Genomic DNA, 23,565 nt, shown 5'->3' with positions numbered 1-23,565 from the left:
TGCTGAATAAACTCTCTTTTCCCCTTTATATATTTTTGCTTCCTTTGTTGACGATTAATTGATCATAGAGTTTATTGAGTTAACTGACCATTGAGTTTATTTCTGGGCTCTTTATTCTGTTCCACTGGTCCAAATGTTTTTTGTTCCAGTACCAAACCCTGTTTTGATTACTGTAGCTTTGTAGTATTGTCTGAAGCCTAGGAAGATTATGCCTTCTGCTTTGTTCTTTTTCTTCAAGATTCCTTTTGCAATTCTGAGTTTTTTATGGTTCCATATAAATTTTAGGGTTATTTGTTCTTGTTCTAAGAAAAATGACATGGTTAATTTGATAGGGATTGCATTAACTGTATAGACTACTTTGGGCAGTATGGCCATTTTCACGAATTTAATTCTTCCAATCCAAGAGCATGAAATGTCTTTCCATTTCTTTGAGTCTTTTTCAGTTTACTTTATTAATCTTTTGTAGTTGTCAGCATATAAATTTGTCACCACCTTTGTGATTATTCTGAAGTGGTTTTTTTTGATGCAACTTGAAAAGAGATTGTCTGACATTTCAGTTAGTATAAAGAAATGCAACTGATTTCTGTGTGTTAATTTTGTATCCTGTTAACTTTCTGAATTAGTTTATCAGTTCTATTAGTTTCTATGAGGTGTCATTTTCTAGATATATAGTATTTTGTTGTCTGTATATAATTACAATTTTACCTCTTCCTTACCAATTTTGGTACCCTTTTTAAATTTCTCTTTTATGATTGCAGTGTCTAAGACTTCCAATTCTGCTCTGAGTGGAAGATGTGACAGTGGGCATCCTTGTCTTGTATATTTTAGCACAAAGAATTTCAGCTTTTCAGCATTAAATATTACACTGGCTATGAGTCCATCATAAACAGCTTTTATTATGTTTATTTTCCCTTTCTACATACTTTCATGTGGGTTTTTTAAAAATCATGAATGAATGCTGAATTTTATCAAATGCTTTTTCGGTATCTGTTGAGATGACCATGTGGTATTTGTCACTTATTTGCTAGTGAGGTATATCATATCAACTAATTAGCATATCGTGAACCATCCTGTGACACTGCAATGAACCAAACTGCTTGTGCCACGTGATACTTTTTATGTGTTTTTGAATTCAATTTCCTAATGTTTTGTTGAGAATTTTTGCATCTATATTCATCAATGATATTGGCCTATAATTTTCTTTTTTGGTTGTGACTTTGGTTGTGGTATCAGGGTGATGGTGTCTCCATGGAATGCCTTTTGGAGTGTTTCTTCTTTTTCAGTCTTTTGGAACAGTTTGAGAAGGATCAATACAAATTCTTCTTTGTATACTTGGTAGAATTTGCCTGGGAAGACATCTCGTCCTAGAGTTTTGTTTGTAACTTTTGTTTGTTTATTTAAATTATAGACTCTGTTTCACTTCTAGTGATTGCTCTGTTCAAGTTATCAATTTCTTCTTCAGTTTTGGTACACTATGTTTTTCAAAACTTGCCCTTTTCTTCTAGGTTGTTGAGTTTGTTGGCATATAATTCCTCATAGAATTCTTATATATATCTTTTTCATTTCTGTGGTATCAGCTGTCATTTCTCTTTTTCTCTTTCTTATTTTCTTTGTATTTTCTCCTGTCTTTTGGTCTTGCTAAGCCTGGCGAGAAGTTTGTCAATTTTGTTCACCACCTCAAAGAACCACCCCTTCCTGTTGTTTTTTTCCCCAAACTTTAAAATCTCTAATTTATTTATTTCATCTCTGATCTTTGTTATTTGCTTCTTTCTGCCAGCTTTAGATTTTGTTTGTTCCTTTCCTAACTCTTAGGTGGTGGATTGAATTGTTAGAGATTTTTCTTGTTTCTTAAAGAAGTTCTGAAGAGCTATGAACTCCCATCTCACCAGAACTATTCTCATGCATCACACAGATTTTGTATGGTTGTGTTTTCATTGTCATTTGCCTCAAGGTATTTTTAATTTCTGCTTTTTTTTCATCTTTCAGAGAACATTTTTTATTTTTCTTATTTATTTTAAAATAGTTTATTTTATATTGAAGTATAGTATTTTGGAATGATGTGTTAGTTTCAGCTGTACAGCAAAGTGATTTTGTTATACATGTTCACTCGCTAAGTTGTGTCCAACTCTTTACAACACATGGACTGCAGAACTGGAGAATTTCCTTTAGGATTGACTGGTTTGATCTCCTTCCCATCCAAGGTACTCTCAAGAGTCTTTTCTAGCACCACAGTTCAAAAGCATTAATTCTTCAGTGCTTAGTCTTCTTTATGATTCAACACTCACATTTGTACATGACTACTGGAAAAACCGTAGCTTTGACTAGATGGACTTTGTAAGCAAAGTGATGTTTCTGATTTTTAATACACTGTCTAGGTTTATCACAGCTTTTCTTCCAAGGAGCAAGTGTTTTTTAATTTCATTGCTGCAGTCACTGTCCACAGTGATTTTAGAGCCCAGAAAAACAAAATCTGCCACTGTTTCCACTTTTTCCATCTATTGGCCATAAAGTGATAGGACTGGATGTGATGATCTTCATTTTTTGAATGCTGAGTTTTACGTCAGATTTTTCACTCTCCTTTGTTACTTTCATCAAGAGGCTCTTTAGTTCTTCTTCACTGTCTGTTATTAGGGTGGTATCATCTGCATATCTGAGGCTGTTGATTCAGATATGCTGTGCTTCATCCGGACCAGCATTTCATATAATGTACTCTGCAAACAAGTTGAATAAGCATGGTGACAATTGACCTGCATACACGTTTCTCAGGAGGCAGATAAGGTGATTTGGTATTCCCAACTCACTGTGATCCACACAGTCAAAAACTTTAGTGTAGTCAATGAAGCAGAAGTAGATGCTTTTTGGAATTCCCTTGCCTTCTCTATGATCCTGCAAATGTTGGCACTGTGATCTCTGGTTCCTCTGCCTATTCTAAACCCATCTTGTACATCTGGAAGTTCTTGGTTCACATACTGCTGAAGCTTAGCTTGACAGATTTTGAGCATAACCTTACTAGCATGTGAAATGAGTGTGATTGTACAGAAGTTTGAACATTCTTTGACACTGCCCTTCTTTGAGACTGGAATGAAAACTTACCTTTTCCAGTCCTATGGCCACTGCTGAGTTTTCCAAATTGCTGGCATATTGAGTGCAGCACTTTCACAGCGTCATCTTTTAGGATTTGAAATAGCTCTGCTGGAATTCCATCATTTCCACTAGCTTTGTTCGTAGTAATATTTCCTAAGGCCTACCTGACTTCACATGCCAGGATTTCTGGCTCTAGGTGACTGACCACACCATCGTGCTTATCCAGGTCATTAGGACCTTTTTCATATACTACTTCTGTGTATTTCTGCCACCTCTTCTTAATCTCTTCTGCTTCTGTTAGATCCTTGCCATTTCTGCCCTTTATTGAACCCATCTTTGCATGAAATGTTCCCTTGGTATCTCTAATTTTCTTGCAGAGATCTCTAGTCTTTCCTGTTCTATTGTTTTCCTCTATTTCTTTGCATTGTTCACTTAAGGTTTTCTTGTCTTTCCTTGCTATTGTCTGGAAATCTGCACTCTGTTGAGTGTATCTTTCTCTTTCTCTTTTGCCTTTCTCTCTTCTCTTCTTTCCTCTGCTATTTGTAAGCCCTCCTCAGAAAACCACTTTGCCTTCTGGCATTTCTTTTTCTTGAAGATGGTTTGGTCACTGGCTCCTGTACAGTGTTACAAACCTCTGTCCATAGTTCTTCAGGCACTTGGTCTACCAGATCTAATCCCTTGAATCTGTTTGTCACTTGTACTGTATAAACATTAGGGATTTGATTTAGGTCATAAGTGAGTGATCTAATGATTTTTCTCTATTTTCTTCAATTTAAGCCTGAATTTTGCAATAAGGAGTTCATGATCAGAGCCACAGTCAGCTCCACAGCCACAGTCTTATTTTTGCTGATTGTATAGAGCTTCTCTATCTTTAGCTGCTCACTGGTAAAGAATCTGCTTGCCAATGAAGGAGATTCGGGTTCAATTCCTGGGTAAGAAGATCCCCTGAAGAAGGACATAGCAACCCACTCAAAGATTCTTGCCTGGGAAATCCTATGTACAGAAGAGCCTGGTGGGCTACAGTTTATGGGTTCTCAAAAGAGTCAGACACAACAGTGACTAAACAACAACATCTTCAGCTGCAAAGGAGATAATCAGTCTGATTTCAGTGTTGACCATCTGGTGAAGTCCAAGTGTAGAGTTGTCTCTTGTGTGGTTGACAAAGGGTGTTTGGTATGACCAGTGCGTTCTCTTGACAAAACTCTCTTAGCCTTTCCCTGCTTTATTTTGTACTCCAAGTTGAAACTTGCCTGTTATTCCATGTATCTCTTGACCTCATATTTTTGCATTCCAATCCCCTATGATTAAAAGGACATCTTTTTTTTGGTGTTAGTTCTATAAAGTCTTGTACATCTTCAGAGAAGCATTCAACTTACTTCAGCTTCTTCAGCATTAGTGGTTGGGACATAGACTTGGATTACTGTGATGTTAAATGGTTTGCCTTATCATTGTATTTCTGTGATTGTATGCATGTACTGCCTTTTGGACTCCTACTATCAGGACTACTCCATTTTTTCTAAGGGATTCTTGCGGACAGTAGCAGACATAATAGTCATCTGAATTAAATTCACCCATTCCCGCCCATTTTAGTTCACTGATTACTAAAATGTGGATGTTCACTCTTGCCATCTCCTGCTTCAGTCATTCAGTTCAGTCACTCAGTTGTGTCTGACTCTTTGTGACCCCATGGACTGTAGCACATCAGGCTGCCCTGTCCATTACCAACTCCTGGAGATTGTTCAAACTCACATCCATCGAGTCAGAGATGCCATTGAACCATCTCATCCTCTGTCATCCCCTTCTCCTCCTGCCCCTAATCCCTCCCAGCATCAGGATCTTTTCCAATGAATCAACTCTTCACATGAGGTGGCCAAAGTATTGGAATTTCAGCTTCAGCATCAGTCCTTCCAATGAATATTCAGGACTGATTTCCTTTAGGATGGACTGGTTGGATCTCCTTGCAGTCCAAGGGACTCTCAAGAGTCTTCTCCAACACCACAGTTCAAAAGTATCAATTCTTTGGTGCTCAGCTTTCTTTATAGTCCAACTCTCACATCCATACACGACTACCAGGAAAACCATAGCTTTGACTAGATGGACCTTGGTTGGCAAAGTAATGTCTCTGCTTTTTAATATGCTATCTAGGTTGGTCACAGCTTTTCTTCCAAGGACCAAGTGTCTTTTAATTTCATGGCTGCAGTCAACATCTGCAGTGATTTTGGAGCCCAAGAAAATAAAGTCTCTCACTATTCCCATTGTTTCCCCATCTATTTGCCATTGAGTGATGGGACCACTTGCCATGATCTTAGTTTTTTGATTGTTGAGGTTTAAGCCAGCTTTTTCACTCTCCTCTTTCACTTTCATCAAGAGGCTCTTCAGTTCCTCTTCACTTTCTGCCATAAAGGTGGTGCCATCTGGATATCTGTGGTTATTGATAGTTCTCCCTGCAACCTCGATTCCAGCTTGTGCTTCATCCAGCCCAGTGTTTCTCATGATGTACTCTGCATATAAGTTAAATAAGCAGGATGACAATATAAAGCTTCGATTTACTACTTTCCCAATTCAGAACCAGTCTGTTGTTCCGTGTCTGATTCTAACAGTTGCTTCTTTACCTGCATATAGATTTCTCAGGAGGCAGGTAAGGTGGTCTGGTATTCCCATGTCTTTAAGAATTTTCCAGTTTGTTGTGATCTACAGTTAAAGGCTTTGGTGTAATCAATAAAGCAGAAGTAGATTTTTTTCTGGAACTCTCTTTCTTTTTCTATGAGCCAATAGATGTTGGCAATTTGATCTCTGGTTCCTCTGTCTTTTCTAAAACCATCTTGAACATCTGGAAGTTCACGGTTCACGTATTGCTGAAGCCTGGCTTGGAGAATTTTGAGCATTACTTCACTAGCCGGTGAGATGAGCACAACTGTGTGGTAGTTTGAGCATTCTTTGGCATTGCCTTTATTTGGGATTGGAATGAAAACTGACCTTTTCCAGTCCTGTGGCCACTGTTGAGTTTTCCAAATTTGCTGGCATATTGAGTGCAGCACTTTCACAGCATCATTTTCTAGGATTTGCAATAGCTCAACTGGAATTCCGTCACCTCCACTAGCTTTCTTTGTAGTGATGCTTCCTAAGGCCCATTTGACTTCACATGCCAGGATGTATGGCTCTCAGTGAGTGATCACACCATCATGACTATCGAGGTCATGAAGATCTTTTTTGTATAATTCTTCTGTGTATTCTGCCACTTCTTAATTTCTTCTGCTTCTGCTTCCATACCATTTCTGTCCTTTATTGTGCCCATCTTTGCATGAAATGTTCCCTTGGTATCTCTAATTTTCTTGAAGAGATCTCTAGTCTTTCCCATTCTGTTGTTTCCCTCTATTTCTTTGCATTGATTGCTGAGGAAGGCTTTCTTATCTCTCCTTGCTATTCTTTGAAACTCTACAATCAAATGGATATATCTAACCTTTTGTCCTTTGCCTTTTGCTTTTCTTCTTTTCTCAGCTATTTGTAAGGCCTCCTCAGACAGCGATTTTGCCTTTTTGCATTTCTTTTTCTTGGGGCTGGTCTTGAACCCTGCCTCCTGTACAATGTCATGAACCTCTTTCCATAGTTCTTCAGGCACTCTATCTATCAGATCTAATCCCTTGAATCTATTTTTCACTTCCACTGTATAATGATAAGGGGTTTCTTAGGTCATGTCTGAATGGTCTAGTGGTTTCCCCACATTCTTCAATTTAAGTCCGAATTTTGCAATAAGGAGTTCATGATCTGAGCCACAGTCAGCTCCTAGTCTTTTTTTGCTAACAGTTCAGAGCTTCTCCGTCTTTAGCTGCAAATAATATAATTAATCTGATTTCAGTATTGACCATCTGGCGAGGTCCATGTGTAGAGTCTTCTCTTGTGTTGTTGGAAAAGGGTGTTTGCTATGACCAGTGTGTTCTCTTGGCAAAACTCTGTTAGCCTTTGCCCTGCTTCATTTTGTACTCCAAAGCCAAATTTGCCTGTTACTCCAGGTACCTCTTGACTTCCTACTTTTGCATTCCAGTCTCCTATGATGGAAAGGACATCTTTTCGGGGGGTTAGTTCTCAAAGGCCTTGTAGGTCTTCATCAGTTCAGTTAAGTCGCTCCGTCGTGTCCGACTCTTTGCGACCACATGAATCGCAGCACGCCAGGCCTCCCTGTCCATCACCAACTCCTGGAGTTTACCCAAACTCATGTCCATTGAGTCCGTGATGCCATCCAGCCATCTCATCCTCTGTTGTCCCCTTCTCCTCCTGCCCCCAATCCCTCCCAGCATCAGAGTCTTTTCCAGTGAGTCAACTCTTCGCATGAGGTGGCCAAAGTATTGTAGTTTCAGCTTCAGCACCAGTCCTTCCAATGAACACCCAGGACTGATCTCCTTTAGGATGGACTGGTTGGATCTCCTTGCAGTCCAAGGGACTCTCAAGTCTTCTCCAACACCACAGTTCAAAAGCATCAATTCTTCAGCACTCAGCTTTCTTCACAGTCCAACTCTCACATCCATACATGACCACTGGAAAAACCATAGCCTTGACTAGATGGACCTTTTTTGGCAAAGTAATGTCTCTGCTTTTCAATATGCTATCTAGGTTGGTCATAACTTTCCTTCCAAGGAGTAAGCATCTTTTAATTTCATGGCTGCAGTCACCATCTGCAGTGATTTTGGAGCCCAAAAAAATAAAGTCTGACACTGTTCCCACTGTTTCCCCATCTATTCCCATGAAGTGATGGGACTGGATGCCATGATCTTCGTTTTCTGAATGTTGAGCTTGAAGCCAACTTTTTCACTCTCCTCTTTCACTTTCTTCAAGAGGCTTTTTAGTTCCTTTTCACTTTCTGCCATAAGAATGGTGTCATCTGCATATCTGAGGTTATTGATATTTCTCCTGGCAATCTTGATTCCAGCTTGTGCTTCTTCCAGCCCAGCGTTTCTCATGATGTACTCTGCATATAAGTTAAATAAGTAGGGTGACAATATACAGCCTTGACGTACTCCTTTTCCTATTTGGAACCAGTCTGTTGTTCCATGTCCAGTTCTAACTATGTCCTTGCCTTATTTGTCATAGAATAGGTGATAGCAGGTGCATGGGTTTATTTCTTGACTTTCAATCCTGTACCATTGATATACATTTCTATTTTTGTTCCAATACAGTACTGTTTTGTTTACTGTAGTTTTTATAGTATAGTGTAAATTCAGGTAGCCTGATTTCTCCAGCTCCATTTTTCTTTCTTATGTTACTTTGGCTATTTGGGGTCTTTTGGTTTTAATTCTGTGAAAAATGCCATTGATAATTTGATAGGAATTGCATTGCATCTGTAGATTGCTTTGGGTATTATAGTCATTTTCATAATATTGATTCTTCTAATCCAGTGCTATGCTATATCTCTCCATCTCTTTGTGCCATCTTTGATTTCATCAAAATCTTACAGTTTTCTGAGTATGAGTCTCTTGCTTCCTTAGATAAGTTTATTCATAGTTATTTTATTCTTTTTGAGGCAGTGGTAAATGGGATTCTTTCCTGAATTTCTCTTTCTGATCATTCATTGTTAGTGTATAGGAAGGCAAGAGATTTCTGTGTATTAATTTTGTATCCTGTCCCTTTACCAAATTCATTGATGGCCTCCAAAAAGTTTCTGACGGCATCTTTAGAATTCTGTACATATAGTATCATATCATTTGCAAACAGTGACAGTTTTACTTCTTCTTTTCCAATTACGATTCTTTTTCTTTTTCTTCTCTGATTGCCATGCTAGGACTTTCAAAAGTATGTTGAATAATAGTGGCAAGAGTGGACATCCTTGTCTTTTCCTGATGTTAGAGGAAATGTTTTTAGTTTTTCACCATTGAAAATTGTATTTGCTGAGCGTTTGCCAAATATGGCCTTATTATGTTGATATTGATTCCCTCTATGCACACTTTCTGGGGAGATTTTTTTATCCTAAATAGGTGATGAATTTTATCAAATGCTTTTTCTATTTCTGTTGAGAAGATCATGTGGTGTTTGTCTTTTTTGATGTGTCATAGTTCACTGATTTACACTTGTTGGACCATACTTGTGACCCTGGGATGAATTGAAGTTATTCACGGTATATAATATCTTTATGTATTGTTGGATTTGGTTTGCTGATATTTGTTGAGAATTTTTCTATCTGTATTCATCAGTGATATTGACCTATAAATACCTTTTTTGGTAGTGACTTTAGTTGTGGTGGGGCTTCCATGATAGCTCAGTTGGTGAAAAAATCCATTGGCAATGCAGGAGACCCCGGTTCAATTCCTGGGTCAGGAAGATACACTGGAGAAGGGATAGGTTATCCACTCCAGTATTCTTGGGCTTCCCTTGTGGCTCAGCTGGTTAAAAAATATCTGCCTGCAATGCTGGAGACCTGGGTTTGATCTCTGGGTTGGGAAGATCCCTTGGAGAAGGGAAAGGCTACCCACTCCAGTATTCTGGCCTGGAGAATTCCATGGACTGTATAGTCCATGGGGTCACAAAGAGTCAGACATGGCTGAGCGACTTTCACTTGCACTTTCACTGGTTGTGTTATCAGGGTTGGTATCACCATGGAATGCCTTTGGGAGTGTTCCCTCCTCTTTAGTCTTTTGGAAGAGTTTGGGAAGGATCAATGTTATTCTTTGTATGTTTGGTAGAATTTGCCTGAGAAAACATCTGGCCCTGGAGTTTTTTTGTAAGTTTTATTTAAATTACAGATTCTGTTCCACTTCTAGTGATTGGTCTGTTCAGGTAATCTATTTCTTCTTACTTCAGTTTTGGTCCACTGTGATTCTCAAAACTTGTCCGTTTCTTGTACTTTGTTGAATTTGTTGACAAAATAATTCTTAACAGTTTTATTTTTTCATTTCTGTAGTGTCAGTTGTCAATTCTCCTCTTCCTTTTCTTATTTACTTTCATTGCATCTTTTTCTATAACTTTAAAATCTCTAATTTATTTCCTATCTGATCTTGTTTATCTGCTTGTTTCTGCTGACTTTAGGTTTTGTTTCTTCCTTTCCTAACTCTTTTAGATGGTGTGTCTATTAGAGATTTTTCTTGTTCTTAAAATCTGTTATAGCTGTGAACCTCTGTCTCATCAGAACTGCTTTTGCTGCATTGCTCAGATTTTGTATGGTTGTGTTTTCATTGTCATTTGCCTCAATGCATTTTTAATTTCTTTGTGTGTGTGTGTGTCTTTCACAGAAAAGTTTTTATTTTCCTTATTTATCTTAAAATAGTTTATTTTGTACTGAACTATAGTTGATTTACATTGATGTGTTAGTTTCAGGTATACAGCAAAGTGATTTAGTTATACATAGTACTTATTATAAACATTCACTGGATCATAGAGAAAGCAAAGGAATTCCAGAAAGACATCTACCTCTGTTTCATCAACTACACTAAAGCCTTTGACTGTGTGGATCATAACAAACTGTGGAAAGCTCTTAAAGAGGTGGGAATATCAGGCCATCTTACCTGTCTCCTGGGAAACCTGTATGCAAGTCAAGAAACAACTGTTAGAACCTTGTATGTAACAACTGGTTGGTTCAGGATTGAGAAAGAAGTATGACAGGGCTATCTGTTGTCACCCTGTTTAACTTATACACTGAGCACATCATGAGAAATGCCAGGCTGGATGAGTTACAAGCTAGAATCAAGATAGATGGGAGAAGCATTAACAACCTCAGATGATATTACTCTAATGGCAGAAAGCAAAGAGGAACTAAAGAACCTCTTGATGAGGGTGAAGGAGGGAGTGAAAAAGCTGACTTAAAAATAAATATTAAAAAAAACTAAGATCATGACATCCAATCCCATTACTTTGTGGCAAATAGAAGGGAAAAAGGTGGAAGCAGTGACAGATTGCCTCTTCTTAGGCTCTAAAATCACTGAAGATGGTGACTGCAGCCATGAAACCAGATGATTGTTTCTTGGCAAGAAAGTTAAGACAAACCTAGCCAGTGTGTTGAAAAACAGAGACATCACTGTGTGACAAAGGTCTGTATAGTCAAGACTATGTTCTTCCCAGTGGTCACATACAGTTGTGAGACCTGGACTGTAAAGAGGGCAGAGCACCAAAGAATTGATGCCTTTGAACTAGAGAGGACTGGAGAAGACTCCTGAGAGTCCCTTGGAGATCAAACCAGTCAATTTTAAAGGAAATCAACCCTGAATATTCATTGGAAGGACTGATGCTGAAGCTGATATTTTGGTCACCTAATGCGAACAGCCAACTCCTTGGAAAAGTTCCTGATACTGGGAAACATTGAGGACAGAAGAAGAGAGTGTCAGTGAGATGGTTGGATGGCATCACCAATGCAATGGACATGAACTTGGGCAAACTTCAGGAAATGGTGAGGAACAGGGATGCCTGGCGTGCTACAGTTCATGGGGTCAGAGAGTCAGCTACGACTGGGTGACTGAAAAACAGTACATACATTAATGCTGTTTCAGATTCTTTTCCCAAATAGGTTATTACGGAGTATTACATTGAGTTCCTTGTGCTATATATTAGATTCTTGTTGATTATGTTTTATACACAGTAGTGTATATATGTTAATCACAACCTTCTAATTTATTCCTACCCATAACTTTCCCCTTTGTAACCATAAGTTTATTTCCTAAGTCTGTGAGTCTGTTTCTGTTTTTTAAATTCATTTGTATCATGTTTAGATTTCACATATATGACATTTTTCTGTGGGCTTACTTCCCTTAGTATAATGATTTCTAAGTCCATCCATGTTCTTTAGATGGCATTGTTTCCTTCTTTAATAGCTGAGCAATATTCCATCATGTATATATACCGCATCCGTTGATGGACATTCAGATTGCTTCCATGTCCTGGCTGTTGTAAATAGTGCTGCAGTGAACACTGGTCTGCATTTACTTTTTCCTGGTATGGTTCCCTCTGAATATATGCCCAGGTGTGTGAATGCTGGATCATATGGTAGTTCTAGTTTATTAGGAACCTCCATCCTGTTCTCCATAGTGGCTGTACCAATTTGCATTCCCACCAACAGGGGTAGGAGGGTTCCCCTTTCTCCACAACCTCTCAAGCATTTACTGGTCACAGACTTTTTGATGATGGCCAGACAGCCACGAGGTGATACTTCATTGTAGTTTTTATTTGCATTTGTCTAATAATTAGTGATACTGAGCATCTCTTCACCTTTTTTTTTTTTTTTTTGGTCACCTGGATGTCTCCTGTAGAGACATGTCTGTTTGGATATTCTGCCCATATTTTGATTGTTTTTATTTTTTTATTGAGCTGTATAAGCTGTTCATACCCTTTGGAGATTAATCCCTTTCTGGTCACATGGTTTGCAAATATTTCTTTTTCCCATTCTGTGGTTTGTCTTTTTAATTTCCAGTGGTTTCCTCTGCTGTGCAAAACTTAGTTTAATTACATCTCATTTGTTTTTATTTACCATACTCTAGGAGGTATATGTGAAAATATCTACTGCATATATGAAAAGACTCTTGCTTATCTCAAAGAATGTCCTGCCTATACTTCCCACCAAGAGTTTTATAGTGTCTGGACTTACACTTAGGTCTTTAATCCATTTTGAGTTATTTTCATGTATGGTCTTGGGAATTGTCCTAATTTCATTCTTTCACTTGTAGCTGCCCATTTTTTCCCAGCACCACTTATTGAAGAAACCATATTTTCTCATCTTTTGGTATATTCTTGCCTCTCTTCATAGGTAGGAGATGATAGGTGCATGGGTTTATTTATAGGCTCTATCCTGTACCATTAATCCATATTTCTGTTTTTGTGCCAGAACTGTAGTTTTAACTACTGTAGTTTTATAGTATCGTGTAAAGTCAGAGATCCTGATTCCTCCAGCTCCATCTTTCTTTCTCAAGATGCTTTGGCTATTCAGGATCTTTTGTGTTTCTATATAAATTTTTTTGTTCTAGTTCTTTGAAAAATGCCATCGGTAGTTTGGTAGGGATTGCGTTACATCTGTAGACTTTCTTTGGGTTGTATAGTCATTTTCACAATATTGATTCTTCTAAGCCAAGGATATGCTGTGTCTCTCCATCTGTTAGTGTCATCTTTCTTTCATCAGTATCTTATAGTTTTCTGAGTACAGGTCCATTGTTTATTCCTGGGTATTTTATTCTTTTTGATGCAGTCGTAAATGGAATTGTTTCTTGAATTTCTCTCTCCAGTCTTTCATTGTTAGTGTATAGGAATGCAAGAGATTTCTATGTATTTTGTATCCTGCAACTTTATCAAATTCATTAATAGGTTCCAAGTTTCCTGGTGGCAACTTTTGAATTTTCTACGTATAGTATGATGTCATTTGCAAACAGTGACAGCTTTGCCTCTTTTCTGATTTGGATTCTGTTCATTTTTCTTCTGATTGCTCTGACTAGGACTTTCAAAAATATGGTCAATAATAGTGGTGAGATTGGACATCCTTGTCTTTTCCTGATCTTAGAAGAAATGCTTTCAGTTTTTCACCGTTGAGCAAGATGTTTGCTATGGATTTGTCATATATGGCCCCATTATGTCGAGACTGGTTCCCTCTGTGCCCACTTTCTAGAGTTTTTTTTAATCATAAATGGATAACTTTTATCAAATGATTTTTCTATATCTATTAACATGATCATGTGGTGTTTATCTTTTCTGATGTGGTGTATTATCTTGATTGATTTACATATGTTGAACCATCCGTGTGACCCTAGTATGAATCCAAGTTGTTCATGGTGTTTTATTTTTTTTATGTATTGTTGGATTCTGTTTGCTAATATTTTGATGAGAATTTTTGCATCTATATTCACCAATGATATTGGCCTGTAATTTTCTTTTTGGTGGTGTCTTTGTCTGGTTTTGGTATCAGGGTGATGGTGGTTTAATTGAATGTCTCTGGGAGTGTTCCCTTCTCTTCAGTCTTTTTGGAAGAGTTAGAGAAGGATCAGTGTTTAAAATTTTTCTTTGTATGTTTGGTAGAATTTGCCTGTGAGGCCATTTGTAAGGAGTATCTTTTATTGTCTATTCTTTGTTTTCATCACTCTAAGAGGTGGGTCAGAAAAGATCTTCCTGTGCTTTATGTCAGCAAGTGTTTTTCCTATGTTTTCTTTTATAGTGTCTGGTCTTACATTTAGGTCTTTAATCCATTTATTTTAGGGTGTGGTCTTAGGAGAGTGTTCTAATTTCATCCTTTTACTTGAAGCTGTCCAGTTTTCCCAGCACCACTTATTGAAGAAACTCTTTTCTCCACTGTATATTCTTGCCTCCTTTGCCACAGACTAGGTGACCACAGGTGCCTGGGTGTTATTTCTGAACTTTCTATGCTGTTCCACTGATCTATATTTGTTTTTGTTTAGTACCATCCTCTTGATTACTGTAGTTCTGTAGTATAGTCTGAAGTCAGGGAGTCTGATTCCTCCAGCTTCAGTTTTCTTTCTCAAGATTGCTTTGGCTATTCAGCATCTTTTGTGTTTCCTTACAACCTGTAAACATTTTTTGTTCTAATCCTGCCTTCAAACATTTAGTGGGCCTCTTCTTTGCTCTGTGTTGTCGCTGCATGTCAGGGGCAGGGCCTGCTCCTGAGTTGTTGGAGTAGAAGCCCTCAGTTCCACTTCTGAGCTTCAGTGAGAGGTAGACAGAACTGGAGAGCTCCTGCTGGGAGAGGTGCTTTGGCTGGGGTATTCCCTCTCTGGAGCTGTCTACTGTGGGGTACATCCTGTGGTGTCACCTGTACAGGCTCACAGAATGAACTGATGGCAATACCCTTGGCACCGCCTCCACTGGGAATGCAGTCATTTGGCCCTGGTGCCCCTCAGGCGCTGTGGTTACAAGGCCACCAGCACAGATCCTTAGGTGCCCACTCACTGAAGTCGGGACTGCAGTGGTCACATACCTGGAGCCATCATGGGAGCTGTGGAAGCCTCCCAGCTCCCCCTCTGCGTGTACGTGCCACAAAGCCCATAGCTGCTGAGGCCAGACTGGTGTCAGGTGTGGAAACACACACTGGCCTGCTCCCAGAGCGCTCAGAGGCAGCTTGATGAAAGAGGCTATTATGGCAGCCCACACCCACCCCTCCACATGCCCTTTAGCAATGGTACTTTGCTGCTGGGGTGGGCCCGGGCTTTTTCTGCAGTCACACTTTAGCCCCTTCAGGCTGTCTCTGTATAGCCAACCTGTGCTCTCCCTGGGCCTGTCCTGAACCCCGAGTTTCAGGAGCCAGCCCCTGCATGTACAGGCAGGTGTGCATCTTGGGCCGCGTACTGCAGCAAGATAGCACCAATTCTCTTTGCCGGTCTCTGTCTTCTGCCTGCTCCCACCATAGCCAGAGCACCAGTCAGTATACTCTCTTCCAAGTCTCTGAAGATCGCTTTCTGTCCAGACTGACCTCTTGGCAGTGAAGGGGCTTCCCAGAGCGCAGGAAGTTTCCTCTTCCACAGCTCCTTCCTCGGGACCAGGTCCCATCCAGATTCCTTTTTCCCTTGGTTATATGGAGTTCTTTCTTGAACTTCTGGGTGTATGATATCTACTGGCATCATTCAGTAAGGTATCACCTGAGAATCCATCCACATGTAGATGTATTTCTGATGCATTTGCAGGAGGAGGTGAGACCCAAAGTCCTTTTTATTCCCCCATCTTGATTCTTCCCTCCATAGAATTTTTTTTAAATGTTCCACAGACTGATACTCCACTTTTGTTTTCAGTTTGACTCTGTGGCTGATGTATCTGATGTGTCAAGCAATGTTACCCTAAAAAGTTACACTATGCACTTTGAGGTACCTCTGTGTGCTGCATGCATAATGCATGATCTCTGCATGGTGTGTCAACTGCATGATGATAAGCCAGTTTGGTTAAATCAGCTCAATCAGAACCCTCAGATGTTTAGAGCGGCTACATTTCTTAATGGTACATTCTAGAACCAAATCCTAGAGTGCTTTTCTTTCTGATGTGTTTTGGGACCTCTTTATTTTGGAGGCTTTGCAACAAGGGGAACAAGGTGAGGTGAGAAGAGAGCGAGGGAGGAGTCAAGTTCTATACATAAACCCAGGAATTTTACAGTGAAATACAACTGCTCACTTAGTGAGTGACCATCAGAGAACACTGCTCTTTCCTCTGGGGAAGGGAAGTTGTTGAGGAGGCTCTGTGCTGACGGCCCTGAAAAGCTTCTCTTGCTACCCCTCAGCCCCACTCTACTGCTTTGCTATGCAGCAGCCCTGTCCACAGGGAAACATAGCCAGTGCCCCAGCCAGTACATGAGCTCTTGGAGGCACCAAGGACACTAACTATCTAATGAGACCATTAGCTTATTATCTCACTTTACCAGGAAGTTGTCAGCTACAGTATTCCTGATTTACTTAATTTTGTAGGGTATGGGGACAGTGTTCCCTTCATTGACAATGTGTGACATATGATTTTCTATCTTGCTTAAAGCCCATTTTTTTTTAGACTTTAGTCACTAACAGCAACTTTCTCTTCAGGGCTTAGCTGATACCAAAATCCCCCGGTCTGGGACACCTGTGAGCATTAGGAGCAACCGAAGCCTGTCTGTCCTGCGCATCCCAAGTCAGAGTCACGGCAGTCGGACCTATTCCCAAGGCTCTCTCCACCGGAGTGTCAGTCAACTCATGGACATTCAAGACAAGAAGGTCTTGATAGATGACTCACTGTGGGAAACCATCATGGGTCACGACAGCGGACTGGTGAGTCATTTCCTCATCTGGAGCTTTTGTTAAACACAAGTATGTTGATAAACAGGTGGCACGGTTTCCTGTACCCCGCAGAACAATCATCTCCAGAACACACTTCATCCCTCTCACCACTTACCCAATTATTTTGTAACGACATGTTTACCTGCCTGAGTAGTGGGGTAGAAACTGTTTTATTCTTTTGGCACACAATAGAGACTCAAAAAATACATTCATATGTAAGTGAAGAGATGAACAGGTTCTACTTCATTAACTTGGACAGGACATGACTGAAAACACTGGAACATGCCTAAATGAGGCATAAAGTACAAGAACCTATTTTACTAAAGTAAAAAAAAAAACACGTATTTTCCTTCTGATTTATGGTTAGAGGAGAAAGAGTCTCTCAATAGGATCTATAGTTTCTCTTCAAAAAACTCAGAAAATCATGATAAATATGAGTGTTGGTATGTATGAACCTCACTTTTCATAATTTCAGCTCAGGGGATACAAAAAGGTAACCTCATCATTATCTAATACTTTTTTGAGTCCCTAGCTCCGGTTCTACATTTGAACTCTCACTCACCTCTCTCTCCCCCTAATTCTCACTTTTCCTTCACTGAAAAGTTGATGATTTTCATGAAGACTTCCTTAACTAATGGCAAGAAATAAACTTTCATGGCTCCAGATTTCAATCACACATACACACAAAATAAAATTGATAGTCCTTCTGGTTTGTTAGGATGATGATATATAATAAGGACTTTAAAATCATGGGCCTGTTTGAAGTTGTGATGACTACTGAATTCTATGACTCCATTTCAGATATGACATTTCTATGTCAGGAATAATTATATTAGGTTGAAACAAAGAATTGTTAATTGATCATATTTGACATACAAAATGGCAATTTCATATAGTTCAATATATTACACTGAAGGCTAGATGCATGTGTGCTCTTACCCAATGACACACATCTAATAGTAATTGTTTCGGAACTGGGGATCTTAAAAGCACTGATTACAGCGCCCCCATTCTTCACTATTGTACTATGCTGACATTTTTGCTTACTTTTGACCATACTAGTAATAGGCAGCATGCAAAGCAATTCAGTGAAAGCTTTTTAAGATATCCACATGTGGCAAATTATCTGTTCCGTATAACATAATCCGTATTCCTAGCCCTATTCAATTAAAAAAAAAAACAGGAAGATCGGATACAAATGAAGCACAACAGCTTGCATTCTGGCTCTTCTGCTTAAATTCTGGACTGAATCATATGAAACCTCCCCACTTTCGGATGAGAAAACTGAGGCTTACACTGTGCCATGTCTTAACCTTTTAATGCTCAAAAGATATACATTTTGTATAACACTGTTGCCAGCAAATATCCTAACCAGTGATGATTGGTGTCTTTTCAGTATGTGGATGAAGAGGACCTGATGAATGCCATCAAGGGTTTCAGCTCTGTGACTAAGGAACACACCACATTCACTGACACCCACCTGTGAAGGATGGAAACCTCTAAGACATAAGCTGGACACAGGCCCCACACCCCATCCCCACTGGGTTATCAGATATCATAAATGCTAAAAAGCTAGTGCTTGTTATCTTTAAAGATGAGTGTTACGAGGGGTTTCTGAAATTTTATGTCCATGTGAAAATGCTTATTTTGCTCTCCTTATTTTGAGGCCACTAAGCATGTAACTGTCACTTGGCTATGTTTGGCAGTGACACTGCTATTTAAATGAATCAGTGGCGATTTCAGGTTGGCCCACAGTTGCTACAGGTAGGTTACTAACTTAAAAGCTAAGGGGTTCTTTTGAGAGGATGTCATTGCGGCTGCTTTGAGCAGCAAAGCACTGCTTCTGTTCTTAGCCCCGTGTTCATGGAAGTTGAAACAAACCTGTGAGGAACCATTCTAGTAACAGCTGTGAAATCAAATCCCAGTGTCAGATCAAGCTGAAACACTCAGAGAAAAACAAACTCTGCATTGAGGCTACACATTTGACTGTGTAGGTTTCTATTTGATCTTGATGTTTAGTATTTACCAAACCACATAAATTTATAAATGTCTGTTCTTATATGTATGAATCTTCTAAAAATCTAAGGAACAAGCAGCTAACATATATTTCAGAGAGAAAAATGAACTGTTTTGATATTTTACATAGTTTATAGAATTCTGTCAATTCACTGAATACCCAGGAATACCTTCACCTTGGCACATTCTATATGGAAACTACTGTTTTATTTGCATTTTTAACTAGCCTACGTTGAATTAAAGAAAAAAATTTATGTTCCTTCCAGCTTTGAAAATTTTAAAAATAACACATATATAAATATAGGAATATACATGTTTCATATATCTGTCTTATATTCCTTCATTTCAGAGAACTACTAGAATCATTAAAAGCAGAAATTGGTACTTTAACTGTTAAAGTGACTCATGACCAAATTTCCATGAGTCAAAAAGTTTTTCTTATTTACTCTACTGGGATTAGAAAGTTATTGGTAAGTCCTACCTCAAGAAACACTTTCCTCCCCAAGTAAACATAAAATGAAAGGTATTTAAGTTTATTCTTCACAGAAAACAATGTAAGAAAACCTCTTCTTCATTCTTAAAGGTCTTAATGATTCTGGGAAATTACTTTTGAGTCTGTATGTCTCAAACACAATTGTTGGACATATTTTGTGAATTACATTCAGAGATAAGAAGATTTCCCCAAAGCTGAGCTGGCAAAACTTGGAGCACAAGGAATACCTTCGCTTATTCTGCCTGAAAATGAGGAATCACACTAACTGTCCAGCAGTCAAAGAAAGACCATGGACTTTGAGGGCACTGAGACTGTATCCAAATTTGCGGAAGAGCAGCTCCTCAGAATGACCAACTACTGGACAAGCCTTGCCAACACTAAGTGTCAAAAGAGCAGACCAGTGTTAAGCCCAAGTTTCTGCCCCCAAGTTAGAACTGCTACAAACGAATCCATGAATTCATTAGCTGACTCGTTCACATTTTGATCCCCACAAGCCTGCATGGCTTCCACCCACGCCACCCCCGCAACACTCGGAACATGACATATCGATTTCAGAGAAGCACGCGATGTTGTCTTCCTGCTTTAGGTGGTACTATGTGCCAAGCCTCCCTTCAACAGTCAGACTCACCCCTAGGTATTCTGATTCAGCTGGTCTGGGGTGGCACTGAGGTGTCAGTACTTCTAAAAGCCTCCAGATGTTCCTAAAGTGGAGAACCGTTTTGTAAAGAACCTGAAAGAATACATGCTGTGCACTGGGACTCCGGTCCTCGCCCATTTCTCCTTTACAGAACTTCTCCTTTACAGAGACGACAGCAGACAGCTCTCTGTAAACCTCCTGACTCTGGTCCCATCACATACTCAGCTTCAATTTTAAGCTCTGCTTTGTTGAGAACACACAGCTATGCTTGTATAAGCTCAACTAAGAACTGCACTTATCGATAATCTATTGTCATTTCTACCTGAATGTGAAATCTGTATTGGTACTTTATGCTGATCTAAAAATCATGTTGGCATCAATATAATTCAACCTGAACAACCTGTAAATAACACATAGTCCAGGTGGAATAATTCAGTGAGTAGGAACTTAATTATGTCACACGTGAATAGTAGTTTATTTCCAATGCACAGATATCATGTAAATTAATCGAAAGTGGTTTGCTTAATAAATACTTAACTGTGAACCAAGTTTGATTTAATATATTTATGAAAAAATACTCTTAACAGCTCTGGGTTGTATTTACAGTTTACACATAATGATAAAGGTGAGCCCATTTAAGAAAACAGGATATTATGAATAATCGATGTACATTAGAGTCAATGTAACACATTTTGTAAGACATGAGTCCCAACTGGCAGAGATACATATTTAGCAGATAACCTAAGGTGGCTCTGATATGTAAGCCTGGATGAGAAAGCCAGGAAAAGACCACAGGCTGCAGAGACAGACGTGGGTTCATGAGGTGGCTCAGCAGCTAAGGAGCTTTGTGGTGAAGCTATTGATCCTCAGAGGGCCTTGGTAATCTCATCTTGAAAGAGGATAACAATACTTATCTAGTTGACATGAAAATACTTATTTCATAATTACTGGGAAAACTTGACACCATGAGAACTATAATTCTGTTGTTTTTCATCTGTCACACAAAATATATACATAGATTCATTTTTTTCCTCCACATTTGTGTGTTTTGCAGTTTTTTTCTTGTAGCTGATTTCTAATCTCATAGCATTGAGGGTGGGAAAGATTCTTGATTAGGATTTCAATTTTCTTAAATTTACCGAGGCTTGATTTGTGATCCAAGATGTGATCTATCGTGGAGAATGTTCTGTGTGCACTTGAAGAAAGTGTATTCTCCTGCTTACGGATGGAATATCCTATAAATATCAATTAAGCCTATCTAAGCTATCATGTCATTCAAGGCCTGTTTCCTTACTAATTTTCTGTCTGGATAGACGATCTGCCCATTTAGGTAAGTGGGTGTTCAAGTCCCCCCAGTATTATTGTGTTACTGTCCATTTCTCCTTTTATGTCTGTTAATATTTGCTCTGTATTTTGAAGTCTGCCTTTACCAGTGAGCTTTCCCATTGGTAATTTTGTTTCTAGTGTTTTGGGCTTTTCCACTTCCTTTGGCTTTTGCTGTAGAGCTGGTTTGATGGTACTCAATTCTTAGCTTTTGCTTGTGTATAAAGCTTTCTGTTTCTCTGTCAAATCTGAACAAGAGTATTCTTGGTTGTAGGTTCTCCCTTTCATCACTTTAAATATATCATGCCTTCTGGCTTGCAGTGTTTCTGCTGAAAAGTCAGCTGACTGACAGTCTTAGGGGATTCCCATGTATGTTATTTGTTGCTCTTCCCCTTGTTGCTTTTAATATTTCTTTTTGTCTTTTTTTTTGGTCAGTCTGAGTACTGTGTGTCTCAGCGTGTTCCTCCTTGGGCTTATCCTCTATGGGACTCTCTGTGCTGGCTGACTATTTCCTTTCCTGTGTTTCAGCTATTACCACTTCAAATATTTTCTCAGGCCCTTTCTCTCCCTCTTTTCCTTCTATGACCCGCCTATAATGCAAACGTTGGTGCATTTAACGTTTCCCAGGGGTTTCTTCCATTCTTTGTCTCATTTACTCTGCTACTGATTCCTTCTAGTGTATTTTTCGATTACTGTTCATCTGTTTGCACTTCAGATCTTCTAGCTCTTCATTAAAATTCTTCTGTGTCTTTATTCTTTCTCCAGGTTCTTGGATCCTCTTGACGGTGATTACGCTCCACTCTTTCTCAGACAGGTTGGTTATCTCCACTTAGCTATTCTATGGGGGTTTTACCTTGTTCCTTTGTCTGGGACATATTCCTCTGCTGTCTCATTGTTTACATTTCTGTTTTTGTACTTTCATGTGTATAGGAGCTTAGTTATGCTTCTCCATCTTAGAGAACGGGCCCTCTGTAGGGGATGTCCTTTGTGTCCCAGCAGAGGATCAGGGACCAGTTGGTCCCAGCATAGACTCTGATCAGTGTTATAAACTCAGTTCTGCAGAACTGTACTTTCCTTGCTTCTGGCGTCTGCACCCTGGTGGGTGAGGCTAGTCTAAGGGCTCTGTGTAGGTTTTCTGGGTGGGAGGGTCTCGTGCCTCCTCACTGGTGTGTGCAGCAGGGTCTTGGCCCTTTGGTGGGCCAAGCTCTGTCAAGGGATGTGTCTAGGGGCGGCTGAGAGTCAAGAAGTCTAGGCAGCCTGTCTGCTGAGGGACAGGGTCATTTCCTACCCCTCTGGCTGTCTGGCCTGAGGCGTCCAGCATTGGAGCTTACAGGCTGTTGGGTGGGGTCTCAGTGCCAAGGACTCAAAGTGTCTGACTCCACCCAGCATTCACATAGGTCTCCACTGTATCAGCCACCAGCTTTTATGATGCCAGATACCCACAGCTGCCCCCACCTCCCAAGGAGACCCTCCAAGACCAGGAAGTAGGTCTGGCCCAGGTTTGTGTGGAATCTCAGCTTTCACCCTGAGCACCTGTGTGTGTCCTCCGAGGTTGGAGGCTGTTTCCCCCATCCTGGGGGCAGAGGGGAGGCTCCTGCAGTTAAGCCCTGCTGGCATGTAAACCCCAATGCTCTGGAGGCTCCACCTCCCAAAGAAAGACTGACCCCTGCTCTGGGGAGCCTGGCATGGGGTTCAGCTTCCACTCCTGTGGGAGAAGTTCTGTGATTTAATTATTGTCCAGTCTGTGGGTTGTCCAGCTGGGTGGCATGGGATCTGATTACCCCGTGAGTGCACCTGTCCTTTCGCCTCCTGATTTCGTCTTCATGTCTCTGGATATAGACTTTTTTGGTGTGCTCAAGAGAGGAGAATGAGTCCTACTCCAGCACCTTGGCTGAAAAATCTCTGTTCATGGTTCTGGAGGCTGTAAGCCTGGCATCAAGGTGCCATGGAGGTTGGTTTCTGGTGAGAGCTCTCTTGTAGATGGCCATCTTCTCTCGAGTTCTCATGTGGCCTTTTTTCGGAAATCTTATTCTTCCTTACAACAATGGACAGTGTTCTTGTTCTCCTAAGAAGTGAAAGAAGTTCACACGGCGCAGGTGGTTCTGGAGGTTTTCTTCCTTTTTGGACTCAAAAACCCCAATAAAGAAACTATCCCTGCTATGCCTAAGATTTTTCATTATAATCTGCTGAAGTTTACAAAGTTAAGTGCCAGAATAGACTCAAATTTCTGCTGTACCATCACGGTTGAAGCTCTTTTTACGGGAAAGAAAAACAATCTGACTGTAATGCAAATATTTATAGAATAACTATAG

At 39.8% G+C, this 23,565-nt stretch overlaps 1 protein-coding gene across 1 annotated transcript in view; it reads left to right on the top strand.

Annotated features, from left to right (window-relative positions):
- The window catches only part of USH2A (usherin), a 930,744-nt gene extending 912,474 nt beyond the window's left edge, over positions 1–18,270 (top strand). Inside the window, exons 70-71 of the mRNA XM_052653949.1 lie at positions 16,554–16,775; positions 18,181–18,270. Coding sequence (XP_052509909.1) covers positions 16,554–16,775; positions 18,181–18,270 — 312 coding nt within the window. The remainder of the gene's footprint in view (positions 1–16,553; positions 16,776–18,180) is intronic.
- Positions 18,271–23,565: the final 5,295 nt, after the last annotated feature.

This window comes from Budorcas taxicolor, chromosome 16 (assembly GCF_023091745.1).
Source record: "Budorcas taxicolor isolate Tak-1 chromosome 16, Takin1.1, whole genome shotgun sequence".
Classification (NCBI taxonomy): Eukaryota; Metazoa; Chordata; class Mammalia; order Artiodactyla; family Bovidae; genus Budorcas; species Budorcas taxicolor.
Note: the sequence above shows the minus strand (reverse complement) of the source record. Positions and strands in the feature narration are given on the sequence as shown.